At 41.6% G+C, this 18,519-nt stretch overlaps 3 protein-coding genes across 4 annotated transcripts; all 3 read right to left on the reverse strand.

Moving 5' to 3' along the window:
- On the reverse strand, positions 1-4,719 carry LOC146717730 (uncharacterized). Its single transcript, XM_085430228.1, has 4 exons — positions 4,321-4,719; positions 1,546-1,646; positions 1,386-1,464; positions 1-1,063 (listed from the first exon to the last, which is right to left on the reverse strand). The coding sequence occupies exons 1-4, from the start codon at positions 4,613-4,615 to the stop codon at positions 252-254; spliced, it is 1,287 nt and encodes a 428-aa protein (XP_085286354.1). The 5' UTR covers positions 4,616-4,719; the 3' UTR covers positions 1-251.
- A 745-nt stretch (positions 4,720-5,464) lies between these two features.
- smtnl1 (smoothelin-like 1) lies at positions 5,465-9,135 on the reverse strand. Of its 2 annotated transcripts, none has more exons than XM_085430239.1 (5): positions 8,864-9,135; positions 7,010-7,602; positions 6,796-6,910; positions 6,528-6,679; positions 5,465-6,190 (listed from the first exon to the last, which is right to left on the reverse strand). In XM_085430239.1, the coding sequence occupies exons 1-5, from the start codon at positions 8,954-8,956 to the stop codon at positions 5,806-5,808; spliced, it is 1,338 nt and encodes a 445-aa protein (XP_085286365.1). In that variant the 5' UTR covers positions 8,957-9,135; the 3' UTR covers positions 5,465-5,805. The 2 variants fall into 2 exon arrangements, with proteins under 2 accessions (XP_085286365.1, XP_085286374.1); XM_085430248.1 differs by lacking the exon at positions 8,864-9,135 and adding an exon at positions 8,650-8,766.
- A 1,389-nt stretch (positions 9,136-10,524) lies between these two features.
- Positions 10,525-17,344, reverse strand: LOC146717732 (uncharacterized). Its single transcript, XM_085467256.1, has 10 exons — positions 17,319-17,344; positions 17,190-17,245; positions 16,845-17,120; positions 16,489-16,758; positions 15,819-16,396; positions 12,389-12,531; positions 12,246-12,301; positions 11,596-11,865; positions 11,240-11,509; positions 10,525-11,147 (listed from the first exon to the last, which is right to left on the reverse strand). Exons 1-10 carry the CDS (start codon positions 17,342-17,344, stop codon positions 10,525-10,527), a joined length of 2,568 nt encoding a protein of 855 aa, XP_085323382.1.
- Between the last annotated feature and the right edge of the window lie 1,175 nt (positions 17,345-18,519).

Genomic DNA, 18,519 nt, shown 5'->3' on the forward strand with positions numbered 1-18,519 from the left:
TAATCCACAGTCACCCACTGCTAACTGTGACATGGTTCTTTATTTCAGTGTCTTCATTTGAGGATCTGTTGTGCACGCTCGAGAATAGAAAGCCGGTTTTCCTATAGTTAAAAAATCTGAACAGCGTTTGTGTCAGCGTATCTGGAATCTACAAGTGCGCGTGATCCAAAACAGTTTTACACTGTGGCACAAATGACAGTAAAAGTGCTTCTAAACTGCAAAGTCTATCAAGTCTTTCTAGTTCGTTGGGGTCAGAGCGCCCCGTTGGTGTGTGTGATCATGTGTCTGCGAAGGTTGCTGGGGTTGTTGAAACTGGCTGTGCACTGACTGCAGGTGTACGGCTTCTCTCCGGAGTGTGTCCGCAGGTGGATCTTCAGACTGCCGTTCTGCGTGAAGCGTTTTCCACATTGCGCACATGCGTACGGCTTCTCGCCCGTGTGAATGCGCATGTGGATGCTAAGTGTGGTCTTGTTGACAAACGACTTGCCGCACAGAGAGCAAGGGACCGGAGACTCCCCGGTGTGACTCGCGCGATGTACGATGAGGTCTTCGCGGCTGTGGAAGCGCTCGCCACAGAAGTTGCAGTCCAGGGATTTGTTGGCGGTGTGAGGGAAGACGTTCTGCTGCTGTGGGAACTGGCTCATGTGGCTGGGGTGCCCCACTTGACCCTCAGTTACTACTAGTGGCGATTTCAATCCAGGGTTCAATGCTGTCGGAGCCATTTGTGTGGAATTATTTCTTTCAAGTTGGTTGTTTCTCACCAGTCCGGCACTGTTATCCTGTGTGACTCTCATTGGAGCTCTGTCACTTGCGCCAGTGGTGAAATTCAGGAGGTTGTCGTGGCCGACGTTGTGGTCAGACAGAGAGCTAAAAGCCTGAAGCTCAGACGCAGAGAAGAGGGTGTCACTTTCATCCTGTAGAGGCCCTTCGCCTCGGCCGTGAACGCACACGATTCTCAGCTCCTCGTTATCACCTGTCGAGCAAGAGGAACCAGCTGGCTCAAAATTCTGAGCTCCTGTTGCAACACCGCCCTGCAGACTGTGGTTTCTAAAGTCACCCTGATCTGAAAAGACAGAGAATAGCATCTTTAAAGGCCACTATGAAACAGAAGCGCTTAGGCCAGTCTTACTCAGCACTCATCAATGAGGAACTGCTTGTGTGTAATTTAGAAAGAGAGACTTTCTATCAGATGCTTGACGTCTGATCTACTTTCTTCCTCCTATTCTCGGCTTGCCTGGTATAATTGTTTTTCAGCCCTAAGATAGAAGATAGACAATCTAGGCTTTTAGAATCTGTGAGCTGTAGTGATGACAAGTAAAGACATAAAATACAAATAAAAATAATAATTAATCAGCCCTTTAAGCTCACTTAAAAATCCTACTCACCACCAACATCTGGCCCACATCCACCCACATCATCCTCATCTTTGATTAGAATGACATCTGGACTCTCCACATCTGCACACTAGCACATTAAGGACAGCTATGCATGAGCAAACTAGATTTCAAACAGAGCTACTGCTATTCATTTATGGACTGCATGTACCTGCACTTGAGCTGCTGAGGAGGTGGTCTTTTTCTCCGACTGCAGGACGATAGAAGCAGCTTCCCCACCCGCCTTTTGAGCCACTTGTGATTTGATGAGAACTGAAGAAGAAAAGGAAAATACATTTTTATTATTCATTAATCTTTATTTAACCAGGAAGTGAAACTCCTTAGATTAAGAATGTCTTTTGCGAGAGTGTCCTGTCCCCAGATAAGCACAGATTTGAACCCAGGACCCTACTACTTTGAGGGTAACTTAAATAACTGTGACCACAGATGGTGTTGATGTAGTCACAGAAGAGCAACAATCATACCTTTACTGTCCTCAAACCCACAACTGTTTTATTAGCTGTACTGTTGCACCACCCAGGAAAGACTTGTGGTGGTTAGTTTTATTTAAAGCAATGTTAACTGCAATGCTAGTGAATGTATAAATCACTGAACTACAGAGCCACACTGAATATGCACGCTTCAAAGCATTTTTATTCGCTGACACTTATAGAGTGTGACAGGCCTGGTGGTGCAGTGGTCAGCATTGTCATCTCACAGCAAGACGATCCTGCTTTGAATTCAGACTATGTGGAGTTTGTGTGTTCTTTCTGCGTGGGTTCTTTACAGGTACTCTAGTTTTCACCCACAGTCCAGAGATTAGATTCATTGTCACACCTACAGTCTAAATGTAAAAGTTTTCCCTGCAACCCTGAACTAGATAAGCAGAAGAAACTGTAAGCTTTTAAAGTCTTTAAAATACAGAACAATTTTGCAGCACTATGCAGGTTCCTCATATTGTGCAGCCCAGAGATATTACAGCTGATCATTTTTTAATATTTCTAATATTATTTCTTTTTTGAGTTTATACCCTCAGTTCAGTTTGGTTTGATTTCAGAAAATGGTTAGTTTTTATAACTAGTTTCTGTGTTACTTTTACCTCAAGATTGATCAAAACCTGAACTAAACACAGTACTTTTGAAGAGGTGAGTCACAGTCATTTAGACATCCTGGTCTCAACAAATATTTGCACCAAAGCCTTACTGCACAGTTTGTAATACCAAATATGGACAAGTCCTCCATATTTTTATTAAATATTTGATTTACTTTCAGTTAGCTATTTGTTCATCTGTTGGTATCAGTATTTATATGAGCTGAAAACGAAAGATTTTAAGAGTCAAGAATAGACGGGGGGGAGGCAACTTCCCTGTTGGTGTCACATGTGTTTGCTGAAACGAGCTGACAGGAATAAAATGAAGGAAGTTCAACACAGCCAGGTTTTCTTTGCATTAGCTGGCTCAATAACACCTAATACCCCCAGCGGAGATAACAAGCATCACAAAAGCAGGCTCTGTGTGCGCTCACAGAAAAACGAGTGTTTCACATGTCATATGATTCCTCTTTGCACAAAATGATCCCTATGAGTGTCGCCTACTCCAGTCAAAGGTCTTGTCAGAGGATGATGATAAAATAGTGATAAAAAAGACATTAATTAAGTGCCTTGAGCTCACAGTTGCTGTGATTTGGAGCTATGCACATAAGACTGAATTCAAAATTGAAGTGAATTGCATAAAAAATAAAACTGTAAACTAAGAAAAGGATTAATGCTGCAGAAAATTATTAATTAAGCAATTCAGACACTTTTGAGACACAGACAGCTCTGACTTTAAGCTTGATATAAAGTCGGTATGCTATTAATCAACCCTCAGATTCATGCAGAGAGTAAAAGAGTCAATTAATGAGAGATAACAAATGTTAGGGAAATCTGTTTATGTTCTGTGTCTGCAAAAAAAACAAGTTGACATGTCGACACCAAATATGATATGGAACTTAAAACTCAGGGAATTAATGGCATTTCTCTACGGTCTCTGTGGTTTACGCCACTCAATTACCTGACAGTGAACACAATAAAAGTGACAAAACATTACTTTTCCTTTAAAAAAAATGTCTATAAAGGAAATGTAATATGAAAGATCATGTAAGACATTCAATTCAATTCAATTCAATTCAATCTTTATTGGCAGACTACATGTCCATAAAAACAAGACAAGAAACACACACACACAACTCCCCCCCCCACACACACACACACACAACACAAGGTATACCATTAAATATATATATGTATATAAATAAGTATATAAAGCATTTGTAAAAATATAAAACCATAATATACATTGATTTTTAATTCATCGTATTAGTGATTTATGATAACATAGAATATGTCCATAAATAACCTGTGTACCTGAGTCTTTGATTCTTTATGGGTTGATTGTGGTGAAGACTAAATGTATTTAAAGGGACAGACACATGTTCTGAGTTGAGGTTGGACTTGTTATAATTCAGCATCACATACTTTAAGCGGAAATTCCACTTAACAATTATTTTAGACTGAGGCTTTGAATGAGCGTATCGAAATGTGTCTTTATTTATTTGTGTATTTGTTTATTTATTTATGTTTCGGTTTAGCTGACCATTATTAAGTTTAAGTAAGTGAGTGAATTCACATTTAATAAGCCGAATAAACTTTTATCACCACAATAAAAAACCCGCTGGTTCTGTTATCTGTGTCACATGACCAGGGCCAGCTGTGTCTGATGCGCGATACTACTCCGCACATCTGCATTTTCATAATCAACTCGTTAAACTAGCTAAAACAGCTGTTTTATACGTTATTAGTTTGAAGTAACTAGCGGTGGGTATTTAATAGTTAATTATATAAATGGCGGGGGCGGAATGTTATTTGTTACTCGAGTATGAAGTACTTTTAAAGTGAAAGTATCGTTACCTTGTGGCTTAGCTCGTGGTTTGGTTATGTTTCCTCTGATGGGAGAAAAGCGGCTCGCTGGTCGATTAGTTCTGGTTTGTAGCCTGAGGGAGAAGAGCTCACTCCTCATAACCTTCATCCTCGTCCTCAGGTTTTCGTTTTCCTTCAAGCTCTGGGTTAAATGCAGACGGAGAGACGCCGAGCTCTCCGAGAACAGCTGGCTGATTTCTGCCACCGCCGCTTTCACCAGCACGTCCATAATGGACAAAAGCTGTGACTCCAGATTCAGGCTCCCCGGTGGCATGTTTGTGGACATGTTTCACTTTGCTGCCACCGAGATTTGTGTTGAAAAAAGGGCGCAACACGGTCAGTAGGTTAGCTTAACAAAAGAGACAACACAATGGCCTTCCTGGTAGCATGATGCTGATTACCGTAATACCCAGAAAGCAGGGACACTGGGGGGTGATGCTTGGCTGGTGATGATGTTTGTTTGAAGAAACCAATTTCTGTAGTTTTGAAGGCAATTCTTGGTTGATATAGTTTTAGTTGCTCAACAGTTGGCTTTGTGGTATTAGTTTGTTTCGATACAGCGAATTGTTTCAATGGGTTTACATTTTTAAAAGGCCTTCCAGGAAAGAACATGTCTCTCCACATATTTAAACATAATGATGACTTCACATGTGAGGGGGAGTTACCTCATCTATATAGATTAATGTTTCCCCAGTACCATCACAGGAGTAATGATAGCTGTTCGCTTTCCGCTTTAGTTTGGGGGATGTGGGGGATCTACGATTAACAAAATCAATATTAAATTTGAATTGGATAGACCTACACTTGGTCTCTGGCCCTCTTAAATAAGCTCTGGCCCAGAGAAACCTGCTTTGGGGTGTTGTTTACATTCAATTTAATGGAGGATAGTGTTATAAATTGCATTAGCAGACCAACTTTTCTTTTGGAAGCTTTTCACAGCTCTTGTAGCATCTTTTGTCTGCCTGAAAACCCTGAACATTTGCCCGCACAATCTTTCACAGTGTCATAACCCCCTCCCCACTGTTACCTTGTTCACAGTAACAATCTGGAACAACTCAAAATTTTAACATCTGACCAGAAATAGTTTAACCTTTTCATGTGTATTATGAAAAAAGTAAATACGGCACACACTCTCTCAAGGTTTTCTTATTGCACAAGCAGCTTTTTAATTCACAAGATCTTTGTTTCATTGTTATTTTTTCATAGATACACAGCAATTTCTTGCTTTTCGTGCTCAGAACAACATAAAAAACAGCATATCTGTAAATGGAAAAAACACACACAGAAGTACATTTTCAAACACGCTGTAACTACGAGACATCATCATCACAAGTATTTTAGTTTTGAGTGATTTTTTTGTTGTACCTCATTACTCCGACAGTAGTCAGTCCAACAATGCCAGACTAAGACTTGCTCCTTGTAGTACCATAAACAATCTTTTTGGTCTTTTCAGTCTTTGTGTTTGCCAGTGTCTGTCTAAGACTCTGCCTCGACTGATGAACTCTGACCTTCCTCCACCACACAGCTCTTTGATGGACTCCCTTCCTCATTAGTGCCCCCCATCTCTGTACCGTCTACTGGTTTATCCTCCTGACTGCTCATCGTCTCGTTCTCAGCAGACTCTTCCTCATCTTTCTCTGGCGACACCTCTCCTGCTGCATCATCTCCTTTGTCCTTCTCTTCCTCCTCGTTACCAGCCTTCTCTTTCTCCCCCTTCTCTTTGTCCTTCCTTTCTTTCTCTATTTTGGAGAGGCTGTGGCACAGGGACTGGACATATGTGAACACACACATTGGGTCTGGGTTGTTACCCATCATGAGCATGTCACTCACTTCCAGCAGAGGGCAGCAGTCAGCCAAGGACCTGTCAGGGATACACAAAGGAGGGGAAAGGATAAAGTTGAGGTGACAAGGTGGCAGTCATTCATAGTAATATGAATAAGAGATTTCTAACCAGGTGCATTTACATTAACAGTGTCATTCCATACATTGTTTTCCTGAAACTTTCTTTTTTGGACAGCCAACATGCAGAATTTTATTTTAGTTACATTCTTTTCACAGCAGTTCTCCTTTTGTATTATTCACCGTGACCTTGTTATATTATGTTCTGCATGTAAAGTTCCGACTCTTAAATATTGTAATTGTGTTATTCAGTCTTAGCTGAACTGAACTGAGAGAAGAAAGAATGAAGAAATCCATACTCTGCCGTTTTGAAGGCCAGAGTGAAGTTTTTCTCCCTCTCCTCTGGCTTCAGTGAGCTGTATTCAAAAGCATCTGGAAAGAAACGATGAATCAGAGCGCAGAATGCCATCCCATTGCACCAGGATGACGAGAAGTTTTCTATGTTGATGCCCTAAAAAATGCAAGAGACAGACACATGGGAAGAGCATCTTAAATTAGGTCTTCTTTTATCTCTGGATCTAGAATGCGGATGTGTCGCATTAGATAAAGATTTAACGCTGAGCTCACCTCGTAGTTCCGAGTCTTGTTGCGACACCACTGAAGTATCTTCTGTTTGATTGAAGCTCCTGTAGCCACAGCAGCAGATGACTTCTGAATCTTGAAGTTGCGAGGTATTGGTGTCCTAGCAGTGTTGCAACACAGTTTCTGATTTAACCACTTGAGGAACATTTTTAACTGTCACACTCTAATTTGAGGTACTAAGCATCATGTAGTTACTCACTCTGGTGCGCCCTTCTGGAACTTGGCGATGATGTCGTTTTTAGCAGACGCTCTTATGGAGCGTGCAGAGGGTCTTGGTCGAGAGAGAGAAGAGGAGGGGGGACCACTCTTTCTTTTGGGCTTTGCCTGCTTTTCTGCTTCTTTTGTCTTTCCTTTGTCCTTTGGCTCTGCATCTTCCTCTGTCACTTGTTTTTTCTTCTCTGCCTCTTGTTCTTTCACATCTTTACCTATTTCCTTTTTCTCTTTCTCTTTGTCCTTCATGTCCTCTCCATCTTTTCCAGTCTCACTACTCTGGATCTCTGCCACTTGCCCTCCTTTCTCGGTTTCTTCTGCATCCTCCTCTTTATCTTTTCCTTCACGTTCAGAATCCTTCACCTCAGCACCAGTAGATGCTTTCTCCTTATCTTGTGCAGCTGCTTCAGTATCATCTTCACCAGACTGTGACACAGTCTGAGGTTTCTTTGTGTCTCCTGACGTCTCCTTTTCTGCCTCTTCTGATACAGTATCTTCCTCAGCCTTATCCTCAGTCTCCATTACCCTCTGACCTTCTGCTCCTTCCCCCAAGTCTTTATTCTCCACCTCTGGCTCGCCGGCCTGTGCAAAAATAAATATGTGACAAACACTCGTAATACATGTCTGTGACAATAGTTCTATCACTTCTAAATTCTAGCCTTATACCAAGGCATCAAGACAAAGTGGAGTTTAAGGTGGAGTATTCAGTATAAGTAACAGTGTAGGTTACACAGTAATTTTCTTTGCTATTTCCTTTCCCTGGGTTTGGGTGAAGAAGGGTATCCCATATAGAATTTTGCCAGATCAGAGATCCAGATTTACCCGCTGTGGTGACCCCTTGTGAAGAAGGGAAAAGCTTCTTCATAGTCATTTCTCTGTGGGGGCACTACATCACATGTTTTCTTTTCAGCATGACTCAGAGGATAGTCTTCCTCTTTTCTTTCAGTTATTTACATCTCTGATAACTATCTTCTTCTTTTCAGTCTTGTAAAGAGGATTTTTTCTGTTTCTTTCATGAAAAAATGTATGAAGAATGAACAAAAGTTTATTGTGTTTTTTATTTTATTTATTTCAGATTTGTAATGCGAGCCATTAGTTCATTTGCTGTGTGTTGTATTTTTTTTTAGGTATTTCTTTCATTAACTCTGATTTGTATTTTTAAAATTATTCTTTGTGATTTTTCTGTGTTCTTCAGTTCTTGGTCTTGCTATGTGAAACGTTTGAGCTGTTTACATGAAAGCTGCTGTATAAATAAAGTGGACTTTCCACAAGTTACTCGAGGGATAACACAGTCCTTGTAATGTGAGACCTGGAGCTCTGGGATTTGTTGAGTATTATAAATATACACCTCAGAGTTGGAACTTTCAAGGGGAAAATTGGCCTTTTACAGTTTTAAAACCAATGATCTCACATCATATGTTAAAAATCTTCATACAAAAAAAATGTAATGCATACATTATTATTTCCTCATGATTAAATAGGCCCATGTACCCTGTTTATTAATGACACACCAGGTCAGGCATCACAGCAGTGACTCATCAGTGGGAAAAGGAAACTCCAACGTTGTATGTGTGGCTTAGTGTGTGTCATGTGCACTACTTTGCATAACTTGTGTGAGTGTGTATTTACGTGTGTATGTGTCATTCTTCAGCCAGTAGTAAGAACAGGTGTAGCAAATGCAGCCAACAACCCCTTCTCCCGCTCTGCTGTCCCAACACAGCACCTGCTACAGCCACGAACACTCTCACTGCTTTTTCCCAGTACAGAACATGATGGACAGTCATTGTGGGTGAATGTGAAAATGTTAATGAACATGTTAAATAAATAAATAAATGATACAGACCTGGTTGCTGTTGTTGTTGGTGTCAGTGGGATTGGTTGATTCCGTGGAATCGAATGTGTCCTGTTTGGGTGATTCTCCATCCATGGTGTCCATAAATGTGTGTGTATCAGCTGGATTAGAGGTCAGATCAGACTTTGGTACACTAACGTTTTAATTCAGTCAAAGGTGAAAGCCCCTCTTAATGTCTCTGTGTCCCACTACTCCTGTCTGCCTTTCTCCCCTTCTCAGCAACACTGTCCTGAGTTTTAACACGTATGTGTGTGTGTGTTGGTTTGTGAATATCCGCCTTCACCCGACACCCCCGCCCTCTGCTTTGTAAGGATTCCTGTGCTTCTTTATCTGACCTTTTGGACAACACAGGTTCCCGAAATAGAGTTACAGTGACATAGGCTCAGTCCTCCAGGCCGGACAGCTGCGTCTGCTGTGGAAACCATGGTTGTACACACACACATATACATAAGCACTGAAACCATTAAATATGCCTTCTCTCTTTTGGCAAAATATAGACACAATTTAGCTACCACCTGTCCCGTTTATAAGCTCTTACTGTAAAGTGTGGTGATTTAGAGTACTGTACTGTTGGGATGCTTAAATTAATAAAATTAAAAGCAACAGTTCAACATTTGGGAAACTTATACTTATAGCAAAAGGTCAAGAAAAGGAAACATGAAACACAAATCCGCGTGAGTGGTCTATCTCAGCTCTGTTCAAAGCAATAAAATCCACCTAAATATTTTTTTAAGAAATTACACACACTTATTTTATTTTTTTGAAAAAAATTAATGTACTTGACAATAAAATTTTCAGCCCTGAAACCCAAATGTGACTTTTGAGGGCCTTTTCTTAGTGAATGTACATAATTTCCCTTAGAGTAGGCTTTCTTTCTTGAGTGGAATCAAATGGTCCATGTATCATTTCGCTCTAAACTCACTGCAGTTCTCCTGTCAACACCTTGTACATCACGACTCAAATCACAGCTCTTCATCTAATGTAACCTGGATGTTTGTGAAAGAAGGAGCCATGTGGCAAAGGGAGGGGGAGTTCAGCTATTTATAGTTACCCTCCTATAATCTAGTAGATTTCAGAATCTGTACATATGTGGAGGATTCAAATTATTGTCTGTAGCTTAGGTGAAAGGTTTCCAAGTGATTCCCTTGTACTGCTTGTGTGTCCACATTTTTTGCAATTCCCACCAGGGAAAGTAAACCCTTCCAGTATTTTTATGTTAAATACTTGAAAGCGTATATAGGTTACTGCCAGTGTGAGATCCACCTTAACATATAGATCAACTTACAAAACTGGATGCCCTTCTTGACAGCCTGAGCAGGGTAAACTTGCTTATACCAGGCCATAAGTGGGACTGTCCACTTATGGGTCACTACAGGTTGCCAACAGAAAACCCAAGTAGTTCCCTTAAGGTCATAAACCCCACATGGGCAGGTCTAAATTCAGGCGCGCATTCGGTCTTTTAACAGATCATAAATTGAGCCCAGTAGTTACATTACATGCAATTTCTACAACCTTAGTCGTTCCCGCACCACCACTAATAAGAAAAGTGACCAGGAGTATTTCATAAGACTTTATTGATTAAACTTGTGCTCATGCCTTTGAGATTCAGCTAGTATTTTATCTGGAAGGAAAGAGGGAAAGAGTTAGTACAGTTACAATATGCAGATTGTGACATGTAGGCATTTTAGGAAACATACCTGCGTAACACCTGTGTAGGAAGGAGCAGGTACTGTTTGTGCTCCAACCTGGTAATAACCTCCCACCACTGGACTGCTCACATACAAGCTGGGAGTCTGAAGGCTCTGAGCTGCTCCAACAGCCCCCACTGACTGTGCAAAGCCGGGGTAGGGGTGGTCTTTCAGGTAGTGAGTGCTGTGAGAGTAGTCTCGTCCCTGCTCGTAGTCCTGGCTGAAGTGACCGACTGTGCCCGCAGGGTACTGGCCAGTCAGGAACAAGAAGTCAAAGGATGGATACGGACTACCCCACAGCCCACCCATTCCAAACTGTCCTGTGGCAAAGCCTGGGGATGCCAGTCCACCCGCAGCAGCAAAAGAGTCCATCGTAGCTGGGACAGTCCTGCGACCTAGTTCTTCTGTCTCCGACTGGTAGTCCCCAGCCTCAGCAGCCTTCTCATAGTGGGACAACTCTCCTGGTTGGTACGCAGGTACTGGTGGTAGAAGCGCACCAGGCTCATCAGCTGTGCCAGAGGCAAGGCTTTGAGGGTTGGGTGATGATTCCTCACCGAGCTTGGGAGGTGGGATAGCCCAGTTGATTTCTAAGGAAAGCAAAATTTAAGCCAAGGTTACCAAGGATTCGGGTCAGGAGATCCTAATGATTGCATTTATACTGCATCATCACACTAGGTACCAGCTGCAGGTTGAGAAGTTGCTCCAGTTTGTGCAGAGCCAGCTGTGCTTCCTCCTGCCTGAGCAGGAGCGGAGTAACTGGAGCCGGTGTATGGTGCTGCCACACTTTGAGCAGCATGTGAGAAACCAGGCTGCTGCACTGCAACACCTCCATATGGAGCACTATAAGGCACAGCTACAGAGGGGTATGGATAAGGTCCTCCCTGGCTTAGGGCAACATTAGCACCAGTATTTGCGCTGCTTCCTCCAGTAGAAACACCAACATTTGAACCTTTTGAAAGAGAAAGCCACACAACACTTGCTGGTAATGTTCACAATAAATGTTTGTAGTGCATCATGAAAGATTCCATTATTTACCAGCTGCAGGTCGAGCAGCACCTCCACCCTGTGTGGAGCCAGTCGTGTATCCTCCAGCCTGGGCAGGACCAGAAGAACTGGAGCCAGTATATAATACTGGCACGCTCTGGGGAGCATATTGATAGACACCAGGCTGCTGCACTGCAACCCCTCCATACAGAGTATTGTAAGGTACAACCACAGAGGATGGGTATGCATAAGGTCCTCCACGAGTCAAGGCAACATTACCTGCAGTGTTACTGCTACCGGGGGAAGCACCAACATTTAAATCTAGGAGAAAGCAGAATGCCTTTTTGTAATGAGAGCAATGCACATTTAAACTCACGAAATATTTCACTGGTTATAAGCTGCAGGCTGAACAGTACCCCCAGTTAATGTAGAGCCAGCTGTGTATCCACCAGCCTGAGTAGGTTGAGAAACACTGGAGCTGACATATGCTGGGACTAGAACCCCTCTGTATTGAGGGCTGTAGGGAACAAGTCCAGGAGTTAAATTGGCTAAAGTTCCTCTTGGGTTTGAGGCAAGATTATCTGCAGTGTTTACATTAGTTATCCTGTATTGAGTGCTGGGATTAGAGCCTGGGTGAGAAAGAACTGAAATTAATGAAGATTTATCACAAAGTTTTGTATGTTTAGGAATGTTTCACCTACCTTTCTCAAGAGGAAGGCTGCATATATCCACAACCAGCAAGACAAAAAGGGAACCCCTGAAACCATTTGAAAATATCAATCACGTGCCTACAAAAAGTAGTCAGTTGTGTAAAAAGAGAAAGCCAACTACACCTGCCACATACCCCAGTGAGAGGCTTGCAGTCATCATTCTGAAGGCAACCAGTAGAACAAAAGGTGAAGGGTTAAAAATGCTGCGAGAAAGCAGTCTTAACCAATCAGAGCTTAAAGAAGTAATGGAATACACCTGCTGGAAAGGTGACTCAAGCTTGAGTCAAAGATAAGGAGTATCATAAAGGTGGCTATCAACTGGGCTTCAACAATCAACAATTCCTATATGAAGACAATGAGTCCAATCAGAGACATTATCAGATGATGAAAATAAAATGATGGTAAAATCTAGAAATAGTATGAAAAATAAAGATTTAAAATGCAACACTGATGCAAATAATACAAGTGATTCATGTGGCAGAAATGCATAGTATAAAGTACAAGTATAAAAGCATTTATACATTTTGTGCATCACATGTCACATCCCAGTGATAATGTGATGTGCATTTGTGCTGCTGTAACTACAGCTGGGTTTTATTCATGGTGTTTATAAGGTACTAAAGGTACAGCTTAACAGTGTGCACATATAAAACATATTTAGCCAACAGTCTTTAGGGCACTTAAACATGCTGTAAATAAAGGAATCAGTGGAGACGTAACACTTTTAGATGGAAACTGTCTACATAACCTGGCTTAACCAGGTTAAGCGTTCAGTATAAGTTACCGCAGTGATTTCCCAGGTAAAAACAGAGCCACGTCTGTGACGTGTAAAGCTTTGAGATCGACCTGCTTGCAGACTCATTATTCTCACTTCATAGTTACACCTGTTAGGTGCGAGGAGCTGCTGACTACCCTACAACAATCTCAGATGGTGTAGACGTCAAATTCTGAAAAATAACAAGGGTTCATTTGCATTTGTTTTTGTTATTTGGATAGATGATTCCATTTTTGTGGAAATCTAAGCAGTTTTATGCTAATCATCAGTGACAGTTCATCTCTCACTGTTCTGTTGACCTTTTCTGTGAGATGTGCGAACACTGAGCCAATACGACCCTTATTAGACTTCTAGCTTTTTGGACATTTCAGCAACATTATACATTTGTTAGGAAGAAATGTGCAATAAAAATGAAGTTTAATTAAAATTCACTTTAATGGGAAATAAAATAATTTGTCTCATGTAGGTCCTAAAACCATCTCTCATAAACAGAGCTTAAATCTCAATAATGTACAGCTGTTGGTCACAATAACAATAAACAATGAAACTGCTTAAAATGAATTACTATATATTTTTATAACATAGTGACCCTTATAAGAAACATCACATGCCACAAGTGCAGATAATAGTACCTCAGAACAGATTAAGACCAACTACAGTTACAAAGTACTTTCACATGAAAATATAGGTGAAATAGAATAAGGTTAACCGACCCCTGCTCTTGAGCAGCACATGGGGATGGGGAAAAGGGAAGATCTCTTATAATAATTTAGTTCAGTTAATATAGGAACAGCTCCAAAACCAGACCCTACATTTGCTGTTGGCTAGCTCTGAACAGCATACAGACAGAAGCAGCAGTTCACAACAAGTGACTCATGGTAGTCTTTGTAAGGTAAGCCCTACAATATGAGAGCAATAACCTCAGGGATCATATCATCCCATGTGGTAAAATACTTGGCAAAAATAGGGAGGACAAACATCCTTTTAACAGGAATACACATCCAAGAGAAATAGACGCCTGCTACGACTAGCTAGGATGCTACAGAACAGTGAGACGCAGCAATGAAGAGCAAAGAAAAACCCAGACAACACACGATACACAAAGAAGACTGGGGGTTGGACTGAAGTGAGAAACAAGTAAACAAACAAACCCTACAAAAACCACAAATCAAAAACATATACCTCCAGAGCCCGAGATACCTGACAAGGCAAACAACTGCCTTGGTGGAGCTGAAAAGGTGATCTTTAACACAAATCTTAAAAATAAAGAGTCTGTCTATGTGCCAATAAAATAAACCATTCATTTACAGTTACAGTGGTGAATAATCATATTTAATATTTACAAAGTTTCAAATATTGAGGGCATTATGTGTGAAAGTCATCTCTATGAGCCAGTGCTCAAACTGTTTTTTGTTGTGGCTCATTTCCATATTATGTCAATGACAACTGATATCATTGATATGGCCATCTCATGGCACACGTCTATGGCTGTGAGTTCAGAAGAAGCCCCACCCAAACGCTGTTCAAAGCTTTTGCATGCTAGAGGCAGCCAGTCCAAAGGAAATTAATTTCAAGGGAGGGGGAAGGGAACTGAAATTTCTTGTTGCAGACAGGAAATGAACTTGAGAGGTGCACCAAGACCACTATAATAAAAATAAGGATTTTAAACTGCATCATGCAAAGCTACTCTAGTAATCCACAAATAAAGATGGAACTAGAAATTAGCAAAATAGTCTTCGTTGTTTTGGTCTTATATGGCCTGCAGTTACTTCATAAATGGTGGTTAATGTGAAAAGTGGAGCTGTAATGCATAGCTGTTAGTCTTTCACATGGAGCTGAGGACATAAAGTCAAGAGTAGAAAGGATTGTGGATTTGTAAATGCTGTTAACACCTGTGTGGGAGTGTCTGCAAATCATTGACGATAAACTGTTGCATGTTCATTTGACATGCTAGTTACAGAAATCACAGCATTCATCTGTGCTACAAGTTTGTGTAGAGGAGCGTTATTAAAACTTGATTTATTGGCCACATGGGGGAAGCATAATATAAAGCAGCAGGCTTGTCCTATAGTGTTTATACTCAGATGCAGCAACATCATGCAATACAAATGTTCATGTTTTATGCCAACAGAATCTGAAATTTGCAAGCCAGTTACATGCCATAGATTTTTTACATTTCCTCACTTTAAGACCTGAAAAGGAACTACTGTATGGCAAACTAGTAAAGTGAATTCTGTGTAGTCTCACTCCCAACATGACAGATGTCTTAGTTATCTAAAGTGCTTTAATTTCTGTGGGAAATTAAATACCTAGAATTATTAGCTTGTCTTTATCATGCCAATTAGTTGATCAGGGTTTTAAAAAGTTGCCTAAATCTGCCCAAGTTTGGAAATCATTGGGGCCTTACACTAGGGTCTTGCTTTTTGTATCAGAGACCGAAGATATACTAGAAGCTATAGACTACTGAACCATTAAGTATCCAAGGCTGACTACAGCAATTGGCATTTATCCACAGACATATGAACAGGCACTAGAGCCTTGCCGGAGTAGCAAGGGAGGGTGGGTGTAAAGCTTCATTACCACTCACTACAGAGGAGACTGAAGTCACTGTTTCAAAACACTGAAAACCAAGTTTATTGTATCACATGGAGTCATTCACCAGTTCATTGTGTTGCCCAGTTCAGTAAGCCGATTTGATTCAGCTAGTATTTTATCTGAAAGACAAGAGGGAAGTGTAAGTACAATTACAACATGCAGTTGTGGTAAAATTTAGACATTAGGAAACATACCTGCGAAACACCTGTGTAGGAAGAAGCGGGTACCATTTGTGCTCCAACCTGGTAATAACCTCCCACCACTGGACTGCTCACATACAAGCTGGGAGTCTGAAGGCTCTGAGCTGCTCCAACAGCCCCCACTGACTGTGCAAAGCCGGGGTAGGGGTGGTCTTTCAGGTAGTGAGTGCTGTGAGAGTAGTCTCGTCCCTGCTCGTAGTCCTGGCTGAAGTGACTGACTGTGCCCGCAGGGTACTGGCCAGTCAGGAACAAGAAGTCAAAGGATGGATACGGACTACCCCACAGCCCACCCATTCCAAACTGTCCTGTGGCAAAGCCTGGGGATGCCAGTCCACCCGCAGCAGCAAAAGAGTCCATCGTAGCTGGGACAGTCCTGCGACCTAGTTCTTCTGTCTCCGACTGGTAGTCCCCAGCCTCAGCAGCCTTCTCATAGTGGGACAACTCTCCTGGTTGGTACGCAGGTACTGGTGGTAGAAGCGCACCAGGCTCATCAGCTGTGCCAGAGGCAAGGCTTTGAGGGTTGGGTGATGATTCCTCACCGAGCTTGGGAGGTGGGACAGCCCAGTTGATTTCTGAGAACAGCAAAATTTAAGCCAAGGTTACCAAGGATTCGGGTCAGGAGATCCTAATGATTGCATTTATACTGCATCATCACACTAGGTACCAGCTGCAGGTTGAGAAGTTGTTCCAGTTTGTGCAGAGCCAGCTGTGCTTCCTCCTGCCTGAGCAGGAGCGGAGTAACTGGAGCCGGTGTATGGTGCTGCCACACTTTGAGCAGCATGTGAGAAACCAGGCTGCTGCACTGCAACACCTCCATATGGAGCACTATAAGGCACAGCTACAGAGGGGTATGGATAAGGTCCTCCCTGGCTTAGGGCAACATTAGCACCAGTATTTGCGCCGCTTCCTCCAGTAGAAACACCAACATTTGAACCTTTTGAAAGAGAAAGCCACACAACACTTGCTGGTAATGTTCACAATAAATGTTTGTAGTGCATCATGAAAGATTCCATTATTTACCAGCTGCAGGTCGAACAGCACCTCCACCCTGTGTGGAGCCAGTCGTGTATCCTCCAGCCTGGGCAGGACCAGAAGAACTGGAGCCAGTATATAATACTGGCACGCTCTGGGGAGCATATTGATAGACACCAGGCTGCTGCACTGCAACCCCTCCATACTGAGCATTATAAGGTACAACAACAAAGGATGGGTATGCATAAGGGCCACCCTGGCTTAAGGCAACATTACCTGCAGTGTTTGTGTTACCTCTCCGGTAAGGAGTGCCTGGATAATAGCCTGAGGGAGAAGGAAACATTAATAGAAGTTAAGCACTACAGTTTGTATATATGGAAAAGTTTCACCTACCTTTCTCAAGAGGAAGGCTGCATATATGCACAGTCAGCAAGACAAGGACTGAACCCCTAAAACATTTGTAAAAGATCATTAACTATAATAGGCCAGAAGATCAGAAATTAAAATACACTTGCCACATACCCCAAGAAGTAGTCTGTTGTCATCATTCTGAAGGCTATCAGCAATAAAGTTGACTGAGGTGAAGGCTTATAAATGCTGCCAGAGAGCAGTCTTAACCAATCAGAGCCTAATGACTAAAAAAGAAACACCTGCCTGAAAAGTGAATCACGCTTCAGCGTAAACTGCTCAGGTGTTTGAATGAAGATAACACATTTTAATTTGTGTTTGTTCTTTTTCTTGTTGTTGTTGATGATGATTATATTTTTTGTTGAAAGCAAATGCAACTTTAATCCAACCATTAATGCACCTTTTTCTCCTCTCACTGTTCTGTTGATCTTTGTTGTGAATTGAGGCACAGCATCACCTTTGATCAGATTTCTAGTCTGTTTGAAAATTTCAGCGTCAATATAAAAAATGTAAAACAAAACACAAATAATGTATCACAGTATCACACCAATGTAGTACTGGTGATGGAGGGAGTGGAAGAGATCCCTTTCAATAACTATTCACTGAGAGGACCAGAGAATTGGAATTAGAGTGAGAATGATAAAAGAAGTAAACAACTACACGCAAACAAAAAGATTCACCAGTAAAAACATTCAGCTATGGAGCCGGAAACAGCTGGAGAACGGGGAGGAAAAGGACACATAAACACCAGATGTCAGTATCAAAAACGCAAGAAATGATTTGTTATTTTTGTTTTTATTCTTAATTTATGTATTCATATATCCAGTTTTCCCACACTTTTGATGACTCTCATGCAAACCAGTGAGGCTTTATTCTTATTTACATGTAATCTTATATCCTATAATCCTGCGGAACACAATATTGTTACGTTTTATTCAGCGCATTTTTTTCCTATGGTCACACGGTGGCGCAAAAGGACCGTAGGCACACTTCACGAGCTAGCGTATATCAAACACATAGCTATTAGTTCATCATGAGACAGATGAATAGTACAAGGAGTCGAATTTAGTGAAGACGAGCAAATGCAAGTTTTAATGAGTATTTAAAGTTATTCTAATTAAAATATTTGATTCTTTTTAAGAAATTGATTTTTGTAGAGGATTAAACCTGAGCAAAGACCAGAGCTGGGAGCAGCAAACCAGCTAGTACTCATATACTAAGAGGGTGTGTGAGAGCGCAGAAGCCTCCCGAGTCCTTTCTCCAGGCTGCTTTCATGTTACAGGACTAACAATGTGTGGATTTAATGGACAATGGG

The sequence above is a fragment of the Copadichromis virginalis genome, linkage group LG2, assembly GCF_057382275.1.
Source record: "Copadichromis virginalis isolate Kocher_CV1m ecotype Utaka linkage group LG2, C_Virginalis_male_GT1.1, whole genome shotgun sequence".
In the NCBI taxonomy this organism is placed as follows: domain Eukaryota; kingdom Metazoa; phylum Chordata; class Actinopteri; order Cichliformes; family Cichlidae; genus Copadichromis; species Copadichromis virginalis.